Below are 25,116 nucleotides of genomic sequence, written 5' to 3' on the forward strand. Positions count from 1 at the left end.
AGGAAGGAACTGCAGATGCTGGTTTAAACCGAAGATAGACACAAACCGCTGGAGTAACTGCTTCCGAGGTCCGTGGTGACGGGGAGGGTGTCACTGCGAGCGAGTCACGCACGGGAACAGAGTCGAACACTGAGGTAGAGGAAGCTCAGCCCTTGAGCTTGAGGGGATCTTATTGAAACATATAAGATTATAAAGGGTTTGGACATGCTAGAGGCAGGAAACATGTTCCCGATGTTGGGAGAGTCCAGAACCAGGGGCCACACAATTTAAGAATAAGGGGTAAGCCATTTAGAACGGAGATAGATAGAAACATAGAAAATAGGTGCAGGAGGCCAGTCGAGCTAGCACTGCCATTCATTGTGTTCATGCCTGATCGTCCCCAATCAATAACCCGTGCCTGCCTTCTCCCCATATCCCTTGATTCCACTAGCCCCTAGAGCTCTATCTAACTCTCTCTTAAATCCATCCAGTGACTTGGCCTCCACTGCCCTCTGTGGCAGGGAATTCCACAAATTCACAACTCTCTGGGTGAAAAAGTTTTTTCTCACCTCAGCCTTAAATGGCCTCCCCTTTATTCTAAGACTGTGGCCCCTGGTTCTGGACTCGCCCAACATTGGGAACATTTTTCCTGCATTTTTCAAAGTTGTCTTGTTGAGTCTCAGTGTCTGTAACTCATTGGTGAGATGAGGAAACACTTTTTCTCACAGAGAGTTGTGAGTCTGTGGAATTCTCTGCCTCAGAGGGTGGTGGAGGCCGGTTTTCTGGATGCTTTCAAGAGAGAGATAGATAGGGCTCTTAAAGATAGCGGAGTCAGGGGATATGGGGAGAAGGCAGGAACGGGTACTGATTGGGGATGATCAGCCATGATCACATTGAATGGCGGTGTTGGTTCGAAGGGCCGAATGGCCTACTCCTGCACCTATTGTCTCACTAGAAACATAGAAAATAGGTGCAGGAGGAGGCCATTTGGCTCTTCAAGCCAGCACCGCCATTCATTGCGATCATGGCTGATCGTCCCATATCAATAACCCGTGCCTGCCTTCTCCCCATATCCCTTTGATTCCACCAGCCCCTAGAGCTCTATCTAACTCTCTCTTAAATCCATTCAGTGACTTGGCCTCCACTGCCCTCTGTGGCAGGGAATTCCATAAATTCACAACTCTCTGGGTGAAAAAGTTTTTTCTCACCTCAGTCTTAAATGACCTCCCCTTTATTCTAAGAATAAATTCTAGATTAACAACAAATTTCCTATAACTTGGTGTCCAGAACTGAACTGAACACAATACTCTAAATGCGGCCTTACCAACATCTTGTATGCAGCAACTGCAAAATAACCTCCCAACTTCTATACACAAACATCGATACACCTCCTTTAAAGTTTGCCCTTCTCATGTTAATGCTGTATTTGATAGTTCCACTGTGCGGATAAGGCTCTGATTGTCTCTCCTACCAGCCTCTCATAATTTTAAACACCTATCAGGTCTCATCGAGACTTCTGATGTTCCAAGAAAAACAGTCCAGGCTTGTCCAGCCCTGCAGTTGAAACCTTCTAAATCGGTCTCAGAAACTTAATAAACCACCTCTGCCGCATCTCCAAAGCCCTCCCCCCCCCCCCCCCATCCAAAAATAACTGGCAGCTAAATGCAGTTACAATGTATGTACGACAATCAGGTCTCCCCTCATCAGTCTGTGAAACGTCACCTATCCATGTTCTCCACAGATGCTGCCTGACACGCGGAGTTACTCCAGCACTCTGTGAAACGTCACCTATCCATGTTCTCCACAGATGCTGCCTGACCCGCTGAGTTACTCCAGCACTCTGTGAAACGTCACCTATCCATGTTCTCCACAGATGCTGCCTGACCCGCTGAGTTACTCCAGCACTCTGTGAGTTTTGTCGTTCTACAATGATTTATCATTTGCAATATTTTAATAAAAATCGCTGAGAAAGATGGTGGAAATAGTGGTAGAGGCAGAGATGGAGCAAAAAAGATGACCAAGGATCAATAAAGGTCTCGGGGTTGTGGGGGAGAGGGTTGGAAAACGAGGTTCGGAGGGAGAGATAGATCAGCCATGATTGAACGGCGGAGCAGACTTGATGGGCCGAACGGCCTTAAGCCCCTGTCCCACTTTCCCAAGTTACTCGCGAACTGTCCCGAGTTTTCCCCTTGGATTCGAACTCGGAGAATTACGGTAATAGCCGTCCGTAGGTAACCGGGGCTATTTTTTTTAACTCATGGACATTTTTCAACATGTTGAAAAAACGTCCCGACTTACCTGATACCCCGAGTTCCCACGGCTGGCATTGCTATGAAACATCTACGGACTCCTACGAGCTCGCTACCGACATTCTCCGATATCCCCCGAGTTTGAATCGAGGGGAAAACTCGGGAGAGTTCATGAAGAACTCGGGAAAGTGGGACAGGGGGGTTTAGTCTACTCCTACGCCTTATGTTCAAAGAGAAATAGTCCAGCAGGTAACAAGTATAACATTTTATTGCTTAGATGGTTTGATACAGAACAGCTATAATAAATCTTGCATTGGAAGTACCCAAACTGTGATTCTGTGTTTGTATTTAATACACCAGTTGTATACATATCATTTAGCAGCAGTAAAGGATCCCTTTACATAAACAAAATATGGATTCTGGATTTGTTTTCTGGGTTAATGCATTCTCACTTCCCCCATTAAAGTTTGATTTTTTTCCTCTCTGGAAATAAGACAGAAATTCACTAAACCTCAGATAATAAAAAAAAGCTTTTTAATTTCAGTGCAGTGGCTATTTCTCTCTCTCTCTCTCTCTCTGTCTCTCTATCTGTCTAAACGAGCTGTAAACCATTTTCTTAGACTCGCCCCCCTCCTCCTCTCCTCCCTCTGCCCAAAGTGCCTCCTGTAGTGATTCATCTGTGTCTCAGTCTCACGTCTCGAAAGTGGAAGGGAAATAAAGAAAAGTGATGCGGTTATTAGTAGATGCAACATAACAGAAAAAAAACAACTCGTCCATTAAAACCCTGAGAGAGATGGTGAAGGGGAGAAAAAAAAATGACAAAAGTTAACATGACAGACAAAAAAAAAATGACAAAAGTTAACATGACAGACAAAAAAAAAATAATTGAGTTCCAACATGCAATCTAGTCTACGATTCACCCGGTCAATACAAATAGGAACAGCTTCTCCTTTTTCACAGTTTTCCAAACAAGAGGACGTTACCAAAAAAAAAATAATTTCCACAATCAAACATCAAAAAAAAAAAAAAAATCGGCTAATAGAAATATCAATAAAATGTGGCAAAGGCGATTAAAAAAGCTATGGGTGGTACAGACAGGGACTACTTGCTCCAAGCTCCAAATCATGTGATTAGTGGGCACTCTGGATCACACTCACATGTGTGTGTGTGTGTGTGTGTGTGTGTGTGTGTGTGTTTCTCATCTATGTTGTCCATGGCTTATTCTCAATTGATCACAGGGGGAGTTGAGGGGAGGGGTTGAGTGGGGAGGGGGATGAGAGAGGGAGGGGGAGGGGGAGAAGGGAAGAGGGGGGGGAGGTCGATGTTAAAACGTAAAGAGCAGACTCGGTTTTAAAAAAGAAATTCGATGTTATACCGATATAAGATTTAACGAGAGGGAAACAAAAATAAAACAGCTGGCAATTGATGTGACTGTTTCACTGTAGCGGGCAGTGGGAGATCGATGGTGACCTGAGGACGACGGTTCTGCTTTTGTTCTCCAGCTTTAAGTCCACACAATTTGTGGGCAGCGGGAAGTGCCGGCTCACAGGACCAGACCAGACTGAACCGGACCAGACTGGATCAGACCAGTAACAGACCAGGTCCAGACTAGACCAGAGCTGACCAGACCAGACCAGACCAAGTCCAGACTAGAGCTGACCAGACCAGACCAGACCAGACCAAGTCCAGACTAGAGCTGACCAGACCAGACTAGACCAAGTCCAGACTAGAGCTGACCCCACCAGACCAGAGCTGACCAGGCCAGGTCCAGACGAGACAAGAGCTGACCAGACCAGACCAGGAAAGAACCAGGTCCAGACCAGAGCTGACCAGGCCAGGACCAGACGCCGACTGGCTTTCTCCAAAACCGCAGGGAATCGCTGAGATGGCGACTTTGTGCCCAAAATTCATTCTAAACCCCCAAAAAAAGTAGTCGTTCCCCCCCCCCCCCCCCGAAAGATTGTCAGTGTTGGCGGCAAAGTCGTTGACGGAAGACGGTTCAGTAGTTGCTGTCTGTAGATCGATGTCCATCTGTAGTTATTTTGACGGCGGGAGCGGCCGATGCCCCTCGAACAAGTCGCGTCTCTCTTTTTAAAAATGTTTCTATTGTACAGGAAGTTTTAAATACTCCACAGAGTTGTTGCTCGTAAGCCCGCAGTCTGCGCTAGGGTGTCCGTTCACCTGGCGTGCATGGTAATTATGTAGTAAGGCACTTTAAAGGTACAAATATTTCAGTCTGTGTGAAGCTCACTGGATTTTCCTTCTGCGTTCTCCAGCTTTGAACTCTCTCTCCCCCCCAACCCCCCCCCCCCCTGGTGTAGAGGGGGGGTGGGGGGGACGGGAGGGGACAGCACTGTGCCGGGATATCCCGTGAAGGAGAGTGCGGGTTACACCGTGACCGGCGTTGAGATAGTCAGAGGTTTCTTCTCCTCTCCCGCTTCCTCCATCTCGGGCCCCTCCACCCCGTCCAGCGCCGGGGGGGAGCAGGGGGAGGGCGTGCGGCCGCTCGGCCCCTCGCTCTCCTCCTCGCCCGAGCCGTCGCTGTCGCTCCTCCACGGCTCCTCGTCGTCGGTGGTGCCGGCGGTGGCGGTGGTGGTGGCGGTGGCGGGGGTGGCTGCGGCGGCGGCTGCCTTGCGCGACGCCGTGTTCTCCTTCTGGTGGATCCGCTGGTGGCGGACCAGGCTGTGCTTCAGCGTGAAGGTGCGCTCGCAGGTCACGCACTTGTACGGCCTCTCACCTGCACCAAAACACACGGGGAAACGATCAGTCTAGGAACACGCACCACATCGTCACACGCTAGACACACGCACACACACACACGCACAGAGTGCCGGAGTAACTCAGCGGGTCAGGCAGCATCTGTGGAGAGAATGAATGGGCGACGTTTCGGGTGTTTTGGGAACAGTTCCATCCAAGACCTCAAGAAATTGCAGCAAATTATGGACGCAGCCCAGACAGTGGCACAAACCAACCTCCCTTCCATTGACTCCATCTACACCTCACGCTGCCTCGGCAAGGCCAGCAGCATCATCAAGGACCAGTCTCACCCCGGTCACTCCCTCTTCTCCCCTCTCCCATCAGGCAAGAGGTACAGATGTGTGAAAACGCACACCTCCAGATTCAGGGACAGTTTCTCCCCAGCTGTTATCAGGCAACTGAACCATCCTACCACAACCAGAGAGCGGTGCTGAACTACTATCTACCTCATCGGTGACCCTCGGACTATCCTTGATCGGATGTTACTGGCTTTACCTGGGGATGGAGGGGAGACTCTGTGAAAGTGTATAACATTCCGAGAGGCACAGATGCGGTAGACACTCAAGAGCCATTTCTCCATAGATGTTGCCTCACCCGCTGAGTTTCTACAGCATTATTTGTCTATTTTCGAATTTTCCAGCATCTGCAGTTCCTTCTTAAACATGTCAGGAGACTGTGGTCAGTTGCACTTGGACTCCAAGATCCCTCTGTACATCGATACTGTCGAGTGGGTTTTGCCATGAACTGTAGATGTTCCCCTTACATTCAACCCCCACATCCCAAAGTGCAACATCCTCACATTTGGTTAAACAGATTCAACTCCATCTGCCATTTCTCTGCCCGTGTCCATAGCGTCTCTGATCGCGGATTTGCAACCCCGAGATCCCTCGAACATCAAGGCCGTTGAGGGGTCCGGCCATCAGTTGTTTCGTTCCCCACTCTCCCTGCACCTGTCCACCCCCAACCCCCGGAGGCGTGTAGGGGAAAGAGGAGGGAAGTAATAGTGGGGGAATGTAGGGGAGAGATGGGGAGGAGGAGGGGGGAGATGGGGTAGGGAGGTGGAAGAAGTGGGGTCCTTGTGAGATTGGAAGGTGAGGGTGGGAGGGAGGGGGTGGGGAGGACAATAGACAATAGGTGCAGGAGTAGGCCATTCGGCCCTTCGAACCAGCACCGCCATTCAATGTGATCATGGCTAATCATCCCCAATCAGTACCCCGTTCCTGCCTTCTCCCCATATCCCCTGACTCCGCTATTTTTAAGAGCCCTATCTAGCTCTCTCTTGAAAGTATCCAGAGAACCGGCCTCCACCGCCCTCTGAGGCAGAGAATTCCACACTCACCAATCTGTATGAGAAAAAGTGTTTCCTCATCTCAGTTCTCAATGGCGTACCCCTTATTCTTAAACTGTGGCCCCTGGTTCTGGACTCCCCCAACATCAGGAACATGTTTCCTGCCTCTAGCGTGTCCAAGCCCTTAACAATCTTTTATGTTTCAATGAGATCCCCCTCATCCTTCTAAACTCCTGAGTGTACAAGCCCAGCCGCTCCATTCTCTCAGCATAAGACAGTCCCGCCATCCCGGGAATTAACCTTGTAAACCTATGCTGGGCTCCCTCAATAGCAAGAATGTCCTTCCTCAAATGAGGGGACCAAAACTGCACACAATACTCCAGGTGTGGTCTCACTAGGGCCCTGTACAACTGCAGAAGGACCTCTTTGCTCCTATATTTGATTCTTCTTGTTATAGAGGCCAGCATGCCATTCGCTTTCTTCACTGCCTGCTGTACCTGCATGCTTACTTTCATAGACTGATGAACAAGGACCGCCAGATCCCGTTGTACTTCCCCTTTTCCCAACTTGACGCCATTTAGATAATAATCTGCCTTCCTGTTTTTGCTGCGAAAGTGGATAACCTCACAGGGCTCTGTACAACTGCAGAAGGACCTCTTTGCTCCTATAAACTGAATTTAAATTAAATTTAAATTTCTTTATTTATATAGCACATTTTTAGTCAACTTGCATTGACCCCAAAGTGCTTCACATAATTACATCCACACACACAGGCAAAGGTGGGTGAAGTGTCTTGCCCAAGGACACAACGACTGAATGCACTCCAAGCGGGATTCGAACCAGCTACCTTCCGGTTGCCAGCCGAACACTTAGCCCATTGTGCCATCTGTCGTCCCTGAGACACAGGGAACACGGGGAGTGAGGTAATGGGTGATGGAGGTGTGGAGTGAGGAGGTGTGGAGTGAGGAGGTGTGGAGTGAGGAGGTGTGGAGTGAGGAGGTGTGGAGTGAGGAGGTGTGGAGTGAGGAGGTGTGGAGTGAGGAGGTGTGGAGTGAGGAGGTGTGGAGTGAGGAGGTGTGGAGTGAGTGAGGAGGTGTGGAGTGTACGCACCTGTGTGTGACCGCATGTGTCGTGTCAAGTCCTGCAGAGACCAGAACCTCTTGTTGCAGACGCTGCAAACCTTCTTCCTCTTGTCGGCCTTCGATGCGCCGGGCCCAGCGGCCGGCAGCTTCCTCCTCTCCTCAGGGACCTCGGCCTGCCGCCGCTGCTCCTCCTCCTCCTCCTCCTCCGGCCCCCCCACTTCCTCCTCCGGGTTCCCTTCCTCCTCCGGGCCCCCCAGCTCCGGCCCTTGTTGTGGGTCGGCGGGGCCCCCGCGTTGGGGGTCGGAGGGGCCCCGTCGCTGTGCGTTGGCCCCGTGCTGGCCGTTGGCCCCGCGCTGGGCGGCGCTGGGGCCGCGTTGGGGGTTGGCGGGCTCCTGCTCGGCTCCTCGTCGCGGGCACCGCTTGCCGGCCAGCCGCAGCTCGCGCCGCCGGTCTCCGGCGTGGGCCTTGCTGTGGCGGGCCAGCGTGGCGGCGTACTTGAAGCTCTTGCCGCACGTGGGGCAGGTGCTCCTGGGCTCCGGCTGGGCCCCGGGGCCCGGCTCCAGCTTGAAGTCCAGCATCTTGTTGGCCAGGTCCAGATCCAGGCTCTTGTTGCTCTGCACCTCCTCCTCCTCCTCATCCCCCTCCTCACGCTCACGCCCCACGCACCCCCCCTCACCCAGAGACCCGGGGGGGCCGCAGGGAGGGGCGGACCGGGCCGAGGCTGAATCTTCCTGTTCACCAAGTCCAGGGTCGGCTCCTGCAAGAGGAAGCAGAGGGAGGGTCAAGGGTGAAGGGTCATGGGTGGAGGGTCAGTGGGTCAACGGGGGTTCAGAGGGGGGGTCAATGGGGGTGTCAGTGGGGGGGGGGTCAGTGGGTCGGTGGGGGAAGGTCAGTGGGTCAGTGAGGGGGGGTCAGTGGGGTGATGGCGGAAGGTTGCTTCTCGGACCGGAGACCTGTGACTAATGCAGTGCCTCAGGGTTCGGTGCTGTGCCCGTTACTGTTTGTCATCTACATCAATGATTTGGATGAGAACATACAGGGCAAGATTAGCAAGTTTGCTGATGATACAAAAGTGGGTGGTTTTGCAGACAGTGAAGATGGTTGTGAACGATTGCAGCAGGATCTGGATCGATTGGCCAGGTGGGCGGAGGAATGGTTGATGAAATTTAATACAGAGAAGTGTGAGGTGTTGCATTTTGGGACGTCGAACAAGGGCAGGACCTACACAGTGAATGGTCGGCCTCTGGGTAGTGTTGTAGAGCAGTGTGCAAGAGCCTGAGAGGTGAACTTTAGGGAGGTCCTCAAAATGATGACAGGAATAGATAGGTTGAGTCTCTAGCAGGGATGAGTCTCTTGCCCAGAGTAGGGGAATCGAGGACCAGAGGACATAGGTTCAAGGTGAAGGGGGAAAGATTTAGTAGGAACCTGAGGGGTAACTTTTCCACACAAAGGGTGGTGGGTGTATGAAACGAGCTGCCAGAGGAGGTAGTTGAGGCCGGGACTATAACGATATTTATGCAGATGCAGGGATAGTAAATGTTCTATGTGATACAGGCCCAATGTGGACAAATGAGACTAGCTTTGATGGACAATAAAAGACATAGGTTAAAAGTGCTGGAGTAACTCAGCAGGTCAGGCAGCATCTCTGGAGAACATGGATAGGTGACTTTTCGGGTTGAGACCCTTCTGAAGAAGGATCTCGACCCGAAACATCACTTATTCCTTCTCTCCAGAAATGCTGCCTGACCCGCTGAGTTACTCCAGCACTCTGTGAAACGTCACCTATCCATGTTCTCCACAGATGCTGCCTGACCCGCTGAGTTACTCCAGCACTCTGTGAAACGTCACCTATCCATGTTCTCCACAGATGCTGCCTGACCCGCTGAGTTACTCCAGCACTCTGTGAAACGTCACCTATCCATGTTCTCCACAGATGTTGCCTGACCTGCTGAGTTACTCCAGCACTCTGTGTCCATCTTGCTGGAAGTAATGGAGGCAGGTACCGTAACAAGTTCAACAGGTACATGGAGGGACTTGGACGAAATGCGGGCAGGTGGGACTGGTGTAGATGGGGCACCGAGTCCACGCCGACCAGCGATCCCCGCACACTAATACGTATCCTACACACACTAGAGACAATTTACAAGTTCCAGAAGCCAATTAACCTTCAAACTGCACGTCTTTGAAGTGCGGATGGAAACCGGAGCACTCGGAGAAAACCCACGCAGGTCACGGGGAGAACGTACAAACTCCGTACAGACAGCGCCCGTAGTCAGGATGGAACCCGGGTCTCTGGCAACTGTGAGGCAGCAACTCTACCGCTGCTCCACCGTGCCGCCGTCAGTACACATAACAATTAAACTCTTGACTCTTCTTGTCCTACACAATCTGACATATCAACGAGTTAGTGCCAAGGTAAATAAGTAGATCAGATACTCTGAAAGAACCGCAGATGCTGGTTTAAATCGAAGATAGACACAAAATGCTGGAGTAACTCAGCGGGACAGGCAGCATCTCTGGAGAGAAAGACGTCGAGACCCTTCTTCAGACTCTTATACATTGCGTAGAAAGAATACTTGTACTCGCTAGAATTTAGAAGATTGAGGGGGGATCTTATAGAAACTTACAACATTCTTAAGGGGTTGGACAGGCTAGATGCAGGAAGATTGTTCCCGATGTTGGGGAAGTCCAGAACAAGGGGTCACAGTTTAAGGATAAGGGGGAAGTCTTTTAGGACCGAGATGAGGAAAACATTTTTCACACAGAGTGGTGAGTCTCTGGAATTTTACTTCGGAGTCACGTGAGTGACTACGTGAAGAACCCCGCCAGGACGCATGCGTGGCATATCGCTTTCACGCTTGCGAAACGACAGGCGGGGTGGAGCGTTCCCCCGCAGCGGTAAGTTTGAAACCGCGACCTGCAGGTATGTGATTTACTCTGCGGTAGTTTTTGTCCCCGCGCTGTTTTTACACAGGGGGGGGAAGCTGGACAAAATAGTGTCCACAAGTGCTGCGAGTAAAGCTGGCTGGGGAGGACCGTGAAGTTGCGGGAGCCAGCAGCAGCTGAAGGCACAAGCCCCGTAAGTGGGATCAGCTGTGCCGACTTTTGGTCCCGCGCCAGCCAGAACACCACGGCCGGGCGGGAGACTATTCAGAATGGGGCTGTCGACTTTGACAAGTCGAAAACGGCAGGAGGCGGGGTGGAACGACGTTCCCCCGTAGCGACAGTTTAAACCAGGACCTGCAGGTAAGAGTACTCTGCGGTCTTTTTGTGTTTTCCCATGCTGATTACAGGTAGGGAGCATGGAAAAGTCGAAGAAACCAACGAGGGCTGCGACAAAGCTGGTGGGCCAGCAGCGGCCAGCGGCACTTGAATCACCTATAATGGGATCAGCTGTGCCCGATGTCGCCTCCGCACCGGCCAGATCCACTCCGCGGCCGGGCGGTAAGGCAAGACAAAAAACCATCAGTCGTGGACTCAGAGGAGTCCGACTTTGAGCAACCGCGGGCGGCCAGCGACCGTGAGCGCTGGAGCCGGATGGAGCGGTGTGTGGAGCATTTGCTCCAACGTGACAGGCTCCGGGAGATGGAGTCGGGTCACAGTGGGCTCTATGGCAAACCCACAGCAGCACCTCTTGTAGGGCTGCACAGTGCTTCTCCCTCATCAGAGGGGAGTACTGCGGGTCAGTTCTGGGCTGATCCTGAAGAGGGGTTCGCAGAAGAGAAAGTCAAGTGTGCAGGGGGTGCAGGAACAAGAACACCTACTGGACATGGTGTCCAACTTCATACAGCCAGACCAGACTGGCCAAAACCTGGAGCAAAAGCTAGCTGCCAGTATAGACTATATGTCTCTAAACCAGCTACAAGAACAGGCTGTACTGGACACCACATCAAGACACCGATACTACTATTTGGAGGCAACCTATCGAAGCAAGTCAAGGAGCTCGATGAGGAAGCAAAAACCCTGGGACTGATAAAAGGGACTCCATCAAAAACCCACTACAGCCATAGACAGCACCCCTACGCACCCACCAGTAGAGCAAGACCGACTGGTGAAAGCTCGAAGGCCCGGTACACAAAACATGAGTCTTTTTAGGCCATGGCCCAGGCCGGCCTTCCTGGAAAATACGCGGACTTCTAACGTCAACCAAACCACAAATCCAGACACCAGCGCATCAACATCAGCGAAGAACTTACTAAAAGAAGTAAACCTGCCACTGGTAACTATGGAGGTAGGTGGGTCTGGTTCCCTACAAAATACAGGGAGCATGGAGGTTGGGGGGGAGATTACACTCCTTTCTGAATGCATGGAGCAAAGGTGTAATTGAAAAAACCCAACACGAACCGCTAGAATTCGTGTCCAATATATTTACCAAAAACAAAAAGATGGTGGTTGTCGCATCATCATAGATCTGACCAAATTGAATACATTTGTACAATATATTCATTTCAAAATGGAAACCTTTGTTACTGCTAAACAATTAATTTCCAAAGGTTACTTCATGGCCAGCATCGATTTAAAAGATGCATACTATTCAGTGCCTATACGAGGTGACCACATATGTTACTTAAAATTCAACTGGATAGGACAGTTCTGGCAGTATAGAGCGCTGCCAAATGGGTTAACATCAGCCCCCAGGCTGTTCACAAAAATTTTGGAACCAGTCCTAGCGTTTCTACGGAAACAAAAACACATGGTCATGGCATATCTAGATGACATACTTATTGTGGGCAAAACTTTGGAATTGGCCAAACAAACTATAACAGCCACAAAACAGTTATTTGAAACTGGGGTTTATTATCCATCCAGTTAAATCTAAATTAACGCCTTCCACTACTATGGACTATTTGGGGTTCACCATTGACTCAGTTCACATGTCGGTGACTTTGCCAAAGGGAAAGGCTATAGACTTAATAGAGGCTTGCAATAACCTCATTGACATCAGTAACCGTCCATCAGATTGGTAGCAAAAGTAATTGGCAAAATGGTGGCTGCTTTTCCAGCCACACAATTTAGACCTTTACATTACCAACATTTACAGAGAGCAAAAATACAAGCACTCAAAATCAATGCTGGCCATTTTGACAGACCAATGAAGCTACCAATCAAAGCTATAATGGAACTAAAATGGTGGATAGATAACATTTGGCTTTGTTTCAATCCAATCATTATCAGCAACCCTTCTATGGTGCTACAAACTGATGCCAGTGCACTTGGTTGGGGTGCCACCAATTCCATCTCCAGCTGTGGAGATAGATGGACTGCTCAGGAGGCATCATTATTACTCACACTGGGCATAAACTACCTGGAAATGTTGGGTGCATTCTATGGCCTAAAGTCATATTGTACTGGGTCATATCACCAGCATGTTAGACTACAGATTGACAATACCACCGTGGTAGCATATATCAACCACATGGGTGGAAACAAATCGACATCATGTGACAATCTGCTAATACAATTTGGCAGTCGTGTATCCAGAGAGATATTTGGATATCAGCTACTTACCTACCAGGTAAACTAAATTTAGTGGCAGACACCAGGTCACGCAAATTTAATGAAAACACCGAATGGATGTTGAATAAAAAGTATTTGCTGATATTACAGCACGATATGGAACACCAAATATCGATCTATTCGCATCCAGGCTTAATCACCAGTTATCAAATTATGTTTCATGGGAACCAGACCCTGGGGCAGCGGCGACAGATGCATTTTCGCTGCATTGGGGGGGGGGAAATTGTTTATTTATGCATTCCCTCCTTTCTGCCTCATCAGTCGGGTATTAAGGAAAATACAGCAGGACTCTGCGTCTGGTATTTTGGTAGTACCCGATTGGCCTACTCAACCATGGTTCCCAGTGATAATGAACATGGTATTAGAACCATGTATCACCATCCCGAATAGACCAGACTTATTGGTTCATCCCGTAAACAAGGGATAGCCACCCATGCCATAACTATTTGAATTTATTAATTTGTAGAGTTTAAAAATACCTCTACTACAGCTGGGACTGACGGACCGAACAGTGAACATGATTTCGGCGGGCCACAGACAGTCCACCAAAAAACAGTATCTGGTCTATATCAGGAAGTGGGAGATGTATTGTCACAAAAACAGCATCACCTACAGAGATATGAACATCCCGTCTGTTCTGGAGTACCTGGCAGGCCTCCATTATGATGAGGGGCTCAGTTATAGTGCCATCAACTGCGCCAGAAGTGCCTTATCGACTTATCTATGGCAAGGAACAGAGCGTCACTCTGTTGGAACTCACCCACTGGTAACAAAACTTATGAGGGGAATTTTTAATACCAATCCCCCAAGAACCAGGTACTCCCAAATATGGGATGTGAGTATTGTCCTGAAGATGCTCAGGAATTGGTCTCCAGCAACAGCTCTGTCCCTACATAGACTGACATTAAAAACAGTCATGCTAATGGCATTGGTCACGGCACAAAGGGTACAGTCATTACATAAATTAAGACTGGACAACATGACTTCTTCATCTGAAAATATTACGTTTCATATTTATGAATTAGTAAAGCAGAACAGACAGGGATCAGCAGGCCTCAATATAGAATTTAGGTCTTACCCAACAGATGATCGTCTCTGTATAGTAAGACATTTGTCGTTATACATGGAGAAAACGAAAATCATCAGAGGCAATGAGAAGGCACTTTTAGTCAGCCATAAGCAACCACACAAAAGAGTGTCGGTCCAGACCATCTCATGATGGCTGAAACAGGTTCTAACACAGGCTGGGGTGGATACTAATATTTAAATCTCATTCCACCAGGGCTGCAGCTACATCGGCAGCTATGCAGTTGGATGTACCAATGGACCAAACCCTCAAGGCAGCAGGATGGTCAGGGGAAAAAACATTCCAACTATTTTATCATAAACCAGTCATTAAACCTGGAACATTTGCAGAAACAATTTAAGTTCTGTAATTTAATTACCCCATAAATAGGGGTTATAATTTGTGTTAATAAATTCATGGATTTCAATGTCGGATTCATGTCTAAAATATGTTGACACAATTCCTCCTAGAGTCATCAAGGCAGATGTGATGCATGGACTCGTTTCCACGGCATGAAATCACAGAGCTTTGAAATCTTCACGTAGTCACTCACGCGACTCCGAAGTAAAATAGTATGATTAAACGAGAACTTACCAGTTTGAAGTTTGATCGTTATTTTATGAGGAGTACGTTGAGGGAATACGTGCCCTCCGCTCCCACCCATGATCATACACTCAACTGGTATTTCTTCTCTAATCTTACTATGTTTAGTCATTACAGTTATCTGTGATTTCACACCGCTGCTTTGAAGAATGACACGCATGCGTCCTGGCGGGGTTCTTCACGTATTCCCTCATCGTAACTCCTCATAAAATAACGATCAAACTTCAAACTGGTAAGTTCTCGTTTAATCTTACTATTCTCTGCCACAGAAGGTAGTTGAGGCCAGTTCATTGGCTATATTTAAGAGGGAGTTAGATGTGGCCCTTGTGGCTAAAGGGATCAGGGGGTATGGAGAGAAGGCAGGTACAGGATACTGAGTTGTATGATCAGCCATGATCATATTGAATGGCGGTACAGGCTCGGAGGGCCGAATGGCCTAATCTTGCACCTATTTTCTATGTTTCTAACATACAATCTCTTGCCCAGAGTAGGGGAATCGAGGACCAGAGGACATAGGTTCAAGGTGAAGGGGAAAAGATTTAATAGGAATCTGAGCGGTAACTTTTTCACGCAGAGGGTGGTGGGTGTGTGGAACGAGCTGCCGGAGGAGGTAGTTGAGGCTGGGACTATCACAATGTTTAAGAAACAGTTAGACAGGTACATGGAAAGGGCAGGTTTGGAGGGATATGGACCAAGTGCAGGCTGGTGGGACTAGTGTAGATGGGACATCGTTGGCTGGTGTGGGCAAGTTGGGCCGTAGGGCCTGTTTCCACACTGTATCACTCTATGACTCTATAACAGCACAGCGCAGGAACAGGCCCTTCAGGCCCAATGTCTATGCTGAACGTGGTGCCAAGACCAACTTGGGGCAGCACAGTGGCGCAGCGGTAGAGTTGCTGCCTTACAGCGCCTTCAGCGCCCGAGACCCGGGTTCGATCCCGACCACGGGTGACGTCTGTACAAAGTTTGTACGTTCTCCCCGTGACCTGTGTGGGTTTTCTCCTAGGTATTCGGTTTCCTCCCACACTCCAAAGACGTGCAGGTTTGTAGGTTGCTTGGCTTGGTATGAATGTAAAATTGTCCCTAGTGTGTGTGGGATAGTGTTAGTGTGCGGGGATCGCTGGTCGGCGCGGATCCGGTGGGCCGAAGGGCCCATTTCCGCGCTGTATCTCTAAACTAAACTAAACTAAACTCCCCTGCCTGCACGTGATCTGTGTCTCTGCATATCCATGTGCCTATCCACAAGTCTCCTGAACGCCACTATCGTATATCTGCCTCAACCACCACCACCTCTGGCAGCGCTTTCCAGGCACCCACCAGCCTCTGTATACTTTGACAGGGTTCCTCACAGTCCGTCCCCCAGCTATCTTGGCAAACTTACTATCCAACACGTCTATGATTACGCCCGAGTCATTTAGTGGAAGCAGTGCAGAGAAGATTTACGATGACGTTGCCAGGACTCGAGGGCCTGAGCTACAGGGAGAGGTTGAGCAGGCTGGGACTCGTTAACCTCTCCCTGTAGCTCAGGCCCTTGGAGCGCAAGAGGAGGAGGGGTGATCTTACAGAGCTGTATAAAATCACGAGAGGAATAGATCGGGTAGATGCACAGAGTCTCTTGCCCAGTGTAGGGGAATCGAGGACCAGTCGACAGAGGTTTAAGATGAAGGGGGAAAGGAATCAGAGGGTTAACTTTTCCACACAAAGGGTGGTGGGTGTATGGAACGAGCTGCCCGAGGAGGTATCCCAACGTTTAAGAAACAGTTGGACAGGTACATGGATAGGACAGGTTTGGAGGGATATGGGCAGGTGGGACTAGCGTAGATGGGGCATCTTAGAATGATACAGCGTGGAAACAGGCCCTTCGACCCAGCACAGACACTGACCAACATGCCCAATCTACACTAGTCCCACTTGCCTGCGTTTGGTCCATATCCCTCTCAACCTGCCTATCCATGTACATGTCTTAAACATTGGGATAGTCCCAGCCTCAACTACCTCCTCTGGCAGCTCGTTCCATACACCCACCACCCTCTGTGTGAAAAAGTTACCCCTCAGGTTCCTATTAAATCTTCCCCCCCTCACCTTAAACCTATGTAAACCTCTGGTCCTCGATTCACCGACTCTGGGCAAGAGCAGATTCCGTGCTGTGTGACTCTCTGTCCCTGTAACAATCGGTGTCTTGCTGTTACCAATGGCCATAGCTGATAGGAGCCGAATTAAGCCATTCGGCCCATCTAGTCTACTCCGCCATTCAATCAGGGCGGCGCGGTGGCGCAGCGGTAGAGTTGCTGCCGTACAGCGAACGCAGCGCCGGAGACCCGAGTTCGATCCCGACTAGGGGCGCTGCCTGTACGGAGTTTGCACGTTCTCCCCCCGTGACCTGCGTGGGTTTTCTCCGAGATCTTCGGTTTCCTCCCACACTCCAAAGACGTGCAGGTTTGTCTGTTAATTGGCTTGGCGTAAATGTAAAAAATTGTCCCTAGTGTGGGGTGTAGTGGGATCGCTGGTGGGCGCGGGCCCGGTAGGCCGAGAGTGGGCCTGTTTCAGCGCTGCAACTCTAAACTAAATCTACCCCTCCCTCCTCACCCCATTCTCCTGCCTTCTCCCCATAGCCCACCACCCTCTGTGAAAAAGTTACCCCTCAGGTTCCTATTCAATCTTCCTCCCCCCCCCCCACTTAAACCCATGTCCTCTGGTTCTCGATTCCTCTGATTACAAACAAACTTGCCCCGCACATCTCCTTTAAACTTTGCAATGTCCCACAAAGCAAAGACCTGCGGGTTCGTACGTTAGGTGGAGGAAGGAACTGCAGGTGCGGGTTTAAAACGAGGGTAGACACAAAAAGGCTGGAGTAACTCAGCGGGACAGGCAGCATCTCTGGAGAGAAGGGATGGGTGATGTTTCGGGTCGAGACCCTTCCTCAGGTTAATCGGCTCCCTAGTGTGAGCAGGGAGTGGATGAGATAGCGGGATAACGTGGAACTAGTCTGAACGGGGTGATCGTTGGTCGGCACGGACTAGGTGGGCCGAAGGGCCTGTTTCCAAGCCGTGTCTCTAAAGTCAAATTTAAATCCGAAGGAAACTCTTGATTGAGTATTCTGCATTATTTTTTACCAAAACGCCGTCGTTACATTAGTGCCCACTGTGTCAGTACACGAAAACTAAACATATTCTTGGTAAAAGTCAAAGCTTTTACTCCAGTTAGACGAATACTTCCGTCTCTCTCTCCACTCGGTATCTCTCTCGCTCCCTCTCTCTCCGTCCCTCTCTCTCTCTCTGTGTCTCATGCTCTTTGTCTAACTCTCAGTCCCTCTCTCTCTCTCTCCATCCCTCCCTCCCTCTCTCTCTCCATCTCTCTCTGCACTCCCCCTCTCTCCATCCTTGTCTCTGTCTCTCTCCGTCCCCCCCTCTCTCTCTCTCTCTCTCTCTCTCTCTCTCTCTCTCGCTCCATTCCCCCCCCCCTCTCTCTCCACCCCCCCCCCTCTCTCTCTCTCTGCCTCTCTGACACTCTCTCTCCATCCCTCTCTCTGACTTTCACTCTCTCTTTCTCTCTCTATCTCTCTCTCCCCATTTCTCTCCCTCCCCCCCTTGCTGTGGATCACAGAGTGCTGGAGTAACTCAGCGGGTCAGGCAGCATCTGTGGAGAACATGGATAGGTGACGTTTCACAGAGTGCTGGAGTAACTCAGCGGGTCAGGCAGTGTCTCTGGAGAACATGGACATGACCCTCCTTCAAGCTTGATTCTAGTTTAGTTTAGAGATACAGCACGGAAACAGGCCCTTTGGCCCACCGAGTCGGCACCGACCAGCGATCATGTCTTTGGAGGAAACCAGAGCACCCAGAAGAAACTGTGAGCCGCTGCCTCCCGGCGCCAGAGACCTGGGTCCGATCCTCGCTACGGGTGCTGTCTGTATGAAGTTTGCATGTTCTACCCGTGACCTGCGTGGGTTTTCATTCGGCCCTTCGAGCCAGCACCGCCATTCAATGTGATCATGGCTGATCATCCCCAATCAGTACCCCGTTCCTGACTTCTCCCCATATCCGCTATATTTAAGAGCCCTATCTAGCTCTCTCGTGAAAGCATCCAGAGAACCGGCCTCCACCGCCCTCTGAGGCAGAGAATTCCACAGACTCACCACTCTCTGTGAGAAAAAGTGCTTTGTCGTCTCCGTTCTAAATGGCTTACTCCTTATTCTTAAACTGTGTGGCCCCTGGTTCTGGACTCCCCCAACATCGGGAACATGTTTCCTGCCTCTAGCGTGTCCACGCCCTTAACAATCTTATATGTTTCAACGATATCCTCTCATCCTTCTAAACTCCAGAGTGCACAAGCCCAGCTGCTCCATTCTCTCAGCATATGACAGTCCCGCCATCCCGGGAATTAACCTTGTAAACCTACGCTGCACTGCCTCAATAGCAAGAATGTCCTTCCTCAAATTTGGAGACCAAAACTGCACACAATACTCCAGGTGTGGTCTCACTAGGGCCCTGTACAACTGCAGAAGGACCTCTTTGCTCTTATATTCGATTCCTCTTGTTATAAAGGCCAACATGCCATTCGCTTTCTTCACTGCCTGCTGTACCTGCATGCTTACTTTCACATAGACTGATGTACAAGGACCCCCAGATCCCTTTTCCAAACTTGACACCATTTAGATAGTAGATTTAGAGAGAGAGAGAGAGAGATTTAGAGAGAGAGAGGGGGAGAGGGGCCATGAGGGAGGGGCAGAGTGAGTGGGCGTGGAGGTTGGGGTGATACTGCGATCGTGATGTTCCGATAGTTACCTGTGGAGTCCAGGGGCTTGGTGCCGGGCAGCTTGGAACGGGGCAGCAGCACACTCCTCCGGAAAGAACGATTCGCCACACCGTGTTTGCGCAAGAGGTGACGCTCACAGTTAGACTTAGTGGAAAAGTAGGCCTCACATGTGGGGCAGGGGTATGGCTTCTGACCTTTTATTTCAAAAGAAAAAAGAAAAAAAAAAAATTCTCTTCACAAAACGCTTGCTTATCAATTGTATCAGAATCACCCAGTTAGAGGCACAGCCACACACCACGCACACACTGGCCCTTCGGCCCCACCTCTCTCCATGGTGGCCCATCTACGCTAGTCCCACCTGCCCACGTTTGGCCCAGATATCCCTCCAAACCTGTCCTATCCACGTCTATCCAAAGTAACAGAGTGATACAGCGTGGAAACAGGCCCTTCGGCCCCACACCGACCAACATGCCCCATCTATACTAGTCCCACCTGCCCATGTTTGGCCCATATATCCCTCCAAACCTGTCCTATCCACGTCTATCCAAAGTCACAGTGATGCAGCGTGGAAACAGGCCCTTCGGCCCACCTTGCCCGCACCGATCAACATGCCCCATCTACACTAGTCCCAACTTGCCCACACCGACCAACATGCCCCATCTACACTAGTCCCAATTTGCCCACACCCACCAACATGCCCCATCTACACTAGTCCCACCTTGCCCACACCGATCAACATGCCCCATCTACACTAGTCCCACATTGCCCACACTGTCCAACATGCCCCATCTACACTGGTCCCACCTTGCCCACACCGATCAACATGCCCCATCTACACTAGTCCCACCTTGCTCACACCCACCAACATGCCCCATCTACACTAGTCCCACCTTGCCCACACCGACTAACATGCCCCATCTACACTAGTCCCACCTTGCCCACACCAACCAACATGCCCCATCTACACTAGTCCCACCTTGCCCACACCGACTAACATGCCCCATCTACACTAGTCCCACCTTGCCCACGTTTGGCCCATATATCCCTCTAAACCTGTCCTATCCACGTAAATCCAAAGTTATGAGATCTTTACTGAAAAAAGGTGTCAGTAACTTTCCCACAATTAACCCCCAAGGCAGTGACACAACTGGAGGAACTGCAGATGTTGCTTTACAGAAAAAAGACACAAAGTGCTGGAGTAACTCAACGGGTCAGGCAGCATCTGTGGAGAACATGGAGTGGGAAACCTTGTTGACGCCCTTTACCTGGTGACTATTTGCATACCTTGTCCGGCACGGTGGCGCAGCGGTAGAGTTGCTGCCTCACAGCGCCAGAGACCCGGGTTCGATCCCGACTACGGGTGCTGTCTGTACGGAGTTTGTACGTTCTACCCGTGACCTGCGTGGGCTTTCCCCGGGTGCTCCGGTTTCCTCCCACACTCCAAAGACGTGCGGGTTTGTAGGTTAATTGGCTTGGTGTAAGTGTGAATTGTCCCCGAGTGTGTGCAAGATAGTGTTAGTGTTTTGGGGGATCGCTGGTCGGTACGGACTCGGTGGGCCGAAGGGCCTGTTTCCACGCTGCATCTCTAAACTAAACTAGAACAAAGAATTTCACCGTGACTAGTATTGTTGCTCGGCGGTCAGACATGAATGGACAAAGTGTGGGAGAAGGGGAGATGAGGCGTGAACTGTGAAGCCAGAAGGAGGAATGGACGTGGAATGAATGAGGGGAGGGGGGAGGTTTTACAGTCAAAGAGTGATACAGTGTGGAAACAGGCCCTCCCGCTCAACTCGCCCACACCGGCCAACAATGTCACATCTACACAAGTTCCAACTGCCCGCGCTTGGTCCACATCCCTCCAAACCTGCCCTATCCATGTACCTGTCTAACTGTTTCTTAAACGTTGGGATAGTCCCAGCCTCAACTACCTCTCATGGCAGCTCGTTCCATACACGTCACCTATCCATGTTCTCCACAGATGCTGCCTGACCCGCTGAGTTACTCCAGCACTCTGTGTGGAAACGTTACCCCTACGATTCCTATTAAATCTTTTCCCCTTCACCTTGAACCTATGTCCTCTGGTCCTCGATACCCCAACTCTGGGCATCTACCCAATCTATTCCTCTCATGATTTTGTACACCTCTATAAGATCACCTCTCATCCTCCTGCGCTCCATGGAATGGAGACACAGCCTACTCAACCTCTCCCTATAGCTCACACCCTCTAGTCCTGGCAACATCCTCGTAAATCTTCTCTGTACCCTTTCCAGCTTGACAACATCTTTCCGATAACAAATAACTAGCTTTAGTTACCAGCACTCTGTGAAACATCACTTATCCATGTTCTCCACAGATGCTGCCTGACCCGCTGAGTTACTCCAGCACTTTGTGTCTATCCGTGGTATAAACCAGCATCTGCATTTCTTTGTTTCGATAAAAGGTTAGATGGGTTTGGTAGCCAGGTGGATTAATTTAGAAAAATAAATATTCATTTTTAAAATGTTCTTGTCAATATCAGTTGTGACATCCATCTGTGCTCTGCCAGATGATCTATGTGGAGTTTGCACGTTCTTCCTGAGACCACCTGGGTTCACTCAGGGTGCTCCCATTAAGGGCATAGAACAGTACAGCAGAGGGAGAGACCCTTCGGCCCACAATGTCCGTGCTGAACATGATGCGAAGACCAACTCCCCTCTGCCTCCACGTGATCCAAGTCCCTCCATCCCCTGCATATCCATGTGCCGATCCAAAAGCCTCTTAAACACCACTATCGTATCTGCCTCCACCACCACCCCTGGCAGCGCGTTCCAGGCACCCACCACCCTCTGTGTAAAAAAAACCTGCCCCGCACATCTCCTTTAAACTTTGCCCCTCTCACCTTAAAATTCAGTTTAGTTTATTGTCACGTGTACCGAGGTACAGTGAAAAGCTTTTGTCGCGTGCTAACCAGTCAGCGGAAAGACAATACATGATTACAATCGAGCCGTCCACAGTGTACAGATACATGATAAAGGGAATAACATTTAGTACAAGATAAAGTCAGCAAAGTACAATTAAAAATAGTTCAAGGGTCTCCTGTGAGATAGATGGGAGGTCAGGACCGCTCTCTGGTTGTGGTAGGATGGTTCAGTTGCCTGATAACAGCTGGGAAGAAACTGTCCCTGAATCTGGAGGTGTGCGTTTTCACACTTCTGTACCTCTTGCCCGATGGGAGAGGGGAGAAGAGGGAGTGACCGGGGGTGCGACTGGTCCTTGATGATGCTGCTGGCCTTGCCGAGGCAGCGTGAGGTGTAGATGGAGTCGATGGAAGGGAGGTTGGTTTGTGTGATGGTCTGGGCTGCGTCCACAATTCGCTGCAATTTCTTGCGGTCTTGGATGGAGCTGTTCCCAAACCGTGCTGTGATGCATCCCGATATAATGCTTTCTGCGGCGCATCTTTAGGAGTTGGTGAGAGTTGTAGGGAACATGCCGAACTTCCTGAGCCGTCTAAGGAAGTAGAGGCGTCCATAATTGGCTTCTGTAAATTGTCCCCAGTGTGTAGGGAGTGGATGAGAAAGTGGGATAACATAGAACTAGTGTGAACCAATTTTGAAAGGCCTGGATAGAGTGGATGTGGAGAGGATGTTTCCACTAGTGGGAGAGTCTAGGACCAGAGGTCACAGCCTCAGAATTAAAGGACGTTCTTTTAGGAAGGAGATGAGGAGGAATTTCTTTAGTCAGAGGGTGGTGAATCTGTGGAATTTTTTGCCACAGACGGCTGTGGAGGCCAAGTCAGTGGATATTTTTAAGGCAGAGATAGATAGATTCTTGATTAGTGCGGGTGTCAGGGGTTATGGGGAGAAGGCATGAGAATGGGGATAGGAGGGAGAGATCGGCCAAGATTGAATGTCGGAGTGGACTCGATGGGCCGAACGGCCTAATTCTACTCCTGTAACATATCAGCTTGTGAAACACAAATCATTCAGCCCAACACATTTAATCTAGTTCCATGTGAGGCCCTCTATCCAAATCATTAGTCCTAGAGTGATACAGCGTGGAAACAGGCCCTTCGTTCCAACTTGCCCACACCGGCCAACATGCCCCTTCTACACTAGTCCCACATGCCTGCGCTTGGCCCATATCCCTCCAAACCTATCCTATCCATGTACCTGTCTAAATGTTTCTCAAACATTGTAGTTGTACCAGCTTCAACTACCTCCTCTGGCAGCTCGTTCCATACACCCGCCACCCTCTGTGTGAAAAAGCTCCGGTTCCTATTAAATCTTTTCCCCTTTCATCTTGAACCTCTGTCCTCTGGTCCTCGATTCCCCTACTCTGGGCAAGAGACTCTGTGCATCTACCCGATCTATTCCTCTCATGATTTTGTACACCTCTGTAAAATCATCCTCCTGCTCAACCTCTCCCTATAGCTCACACCCTCGAGTCCTGGCAACATCCTCGTAAATCTTCTCCGTACCCTTTCCAACTTGAGAACATCTTTGCAATTGTACGGTGACCAAAACTGAACACAATACTCCAAAGGTACACAAAATTGCTGGGGAAACTCAGCGGGTGCAGCAGCATCTATGGAGCTATACCCAAATACTCCAAATGTGGCCGCACCAATGACCTGTACAACACGACCTCCAAACCTCTATACTCAATGATGAAGGCCAACGTCTTTCGAAAGCCTTCTTGACCAACCGATCTACCTGTGACGTCACCTTCAGGGAACTATGTGCCTGGATACAGTTGACAATAGGTGCAGGAGGAGGCCATTTGGCCCTTCGAGCCAGCACCGCCATTCAATGTGATCATGGCTGATCATCCCCAATCAGTACCCCGTTCCTGCCTTCTCCCCATATCCCCTGACTCCGCTATCTTTAAGAGCCCTATCTAGCTCTCTCTTGAAAGCATCCATAGAACCGGCCTCCTCCACAGAGAATTCCACCACTCTCTGTGAGGAAAAGTGGTTCTGGACTCCCCCAACATCGGGAACATGTTTCCTGCCTCTAGTGTGTCCAAGCCCTTAACAATCTTATATGTTTCAACAGGGAACAGGGAACACAAAACACTGGAGTAAAGGGCCTGTCCCACATGGCTGTCATTTGCGCGTCACGCAGATGGCATGCAAAGATTTTGTACATCACAAAATCCTGCGACGCCGCGCGCGTCACTGCCTATGTCACCGCGCAACCATGACGCATAAACGATGTAATTTACGCGCAAATGACGGCCAAGTGGGACAGGCCCTTACCTCAGCGGGTGAGGCAGCATCTCTGGAGCGAAGGAATGGGTGACGTTTCGGGTCAAGACCCTTCTTTAAATCAGCATCTGCAGTTCCTTCTTGCATACAGGGAGCCACTGTGGACGGCTCGATTGTAATCATGTACTGTCTTTCCGCTGACTGGTTAGCGCGCAACAAAAAGCTTTTCACGGTGCCTCGGCACACGTGACAGTAAACTAAACTGCAACTAAACACCACTCCTGGATCGCTCTGCTCTACAATAGTCCCCAGAGCCCTGCCATCCGTTTTGTTAGTCTTGCCATCACTTGGCATCCTGTTTGGCACGGACATTGTGGGCTGAAGGGTCTGTTGGAAACATAGAAAATAGGTGCAGGAGTAGGCCGTTCGGCCCTTCGAGCCAGCACCGCCATTCAATAGGCTGATCATCCACAATCAGTAACCCCGTTCCTGCTTTCTCCCCATATCCCTTGATTCCGTTAGCCCGAAGAGCTAAATCTAACTTTCTTGAAAACATCCAGTCAATTGGCCTCCACTGCCTTCTGTGGCAGAGAATTCAACAGATTCACAACTCTCTGGGTGAAAAGTGTTTTTCC

The 25,116-nt window shown here is 50.0% G+C and overlaps 1 protein-coding gene across 1 annotated transcript in view; it reads right to left on the reverse strand.

Moving 5' to 3' along the window:
- Positions 1-3,081: 3,081 nt before the first annotated feature.
- Positions 3,082-25,116, reverse strand: part of rreb1 (ras responsive element binding protein 1) — a 47,667-nt gene continuing 25,632 nt past the window's right edge. The window contains exons 6-8 of the mRNA XM_033014590.1: positions 19,326-19,490; positions 7,384-8,112; positions 3,082-4,965 (exon numbers count right to left, since the gene is read on the reverse strand). Of these exons, the coding sequence (XP_032870481.1) occupies positions 4,616-4,965; positions 7,384-8,112; positions 19,326-19,490 (1,244 nt within the window). The 3' untranslated portion in view covers positions 3,082-4,615. The remainder of the gene's footprint in view (positions 4,966-7,383; positions 8,113-19,325; positions 19,491-25,116) is intronic.

The sequence above is a fragment of the Amblyraja radiata genome, chromosome 2, assembly GCF_010909765.2.
Source record: "Amblyraja radiata isolate CabotCenter1 chromosome 2, sAmbRad1.1.pri, whole genome shotgun sequence".
Classification (NCBI taxonomy): domain Eukaryota; kingdom Metazoa; phylum Chordata; class Chondrichthyes; order Rajiformes; family Rajidae; genus Amblyraja; species Amblyraja radiata.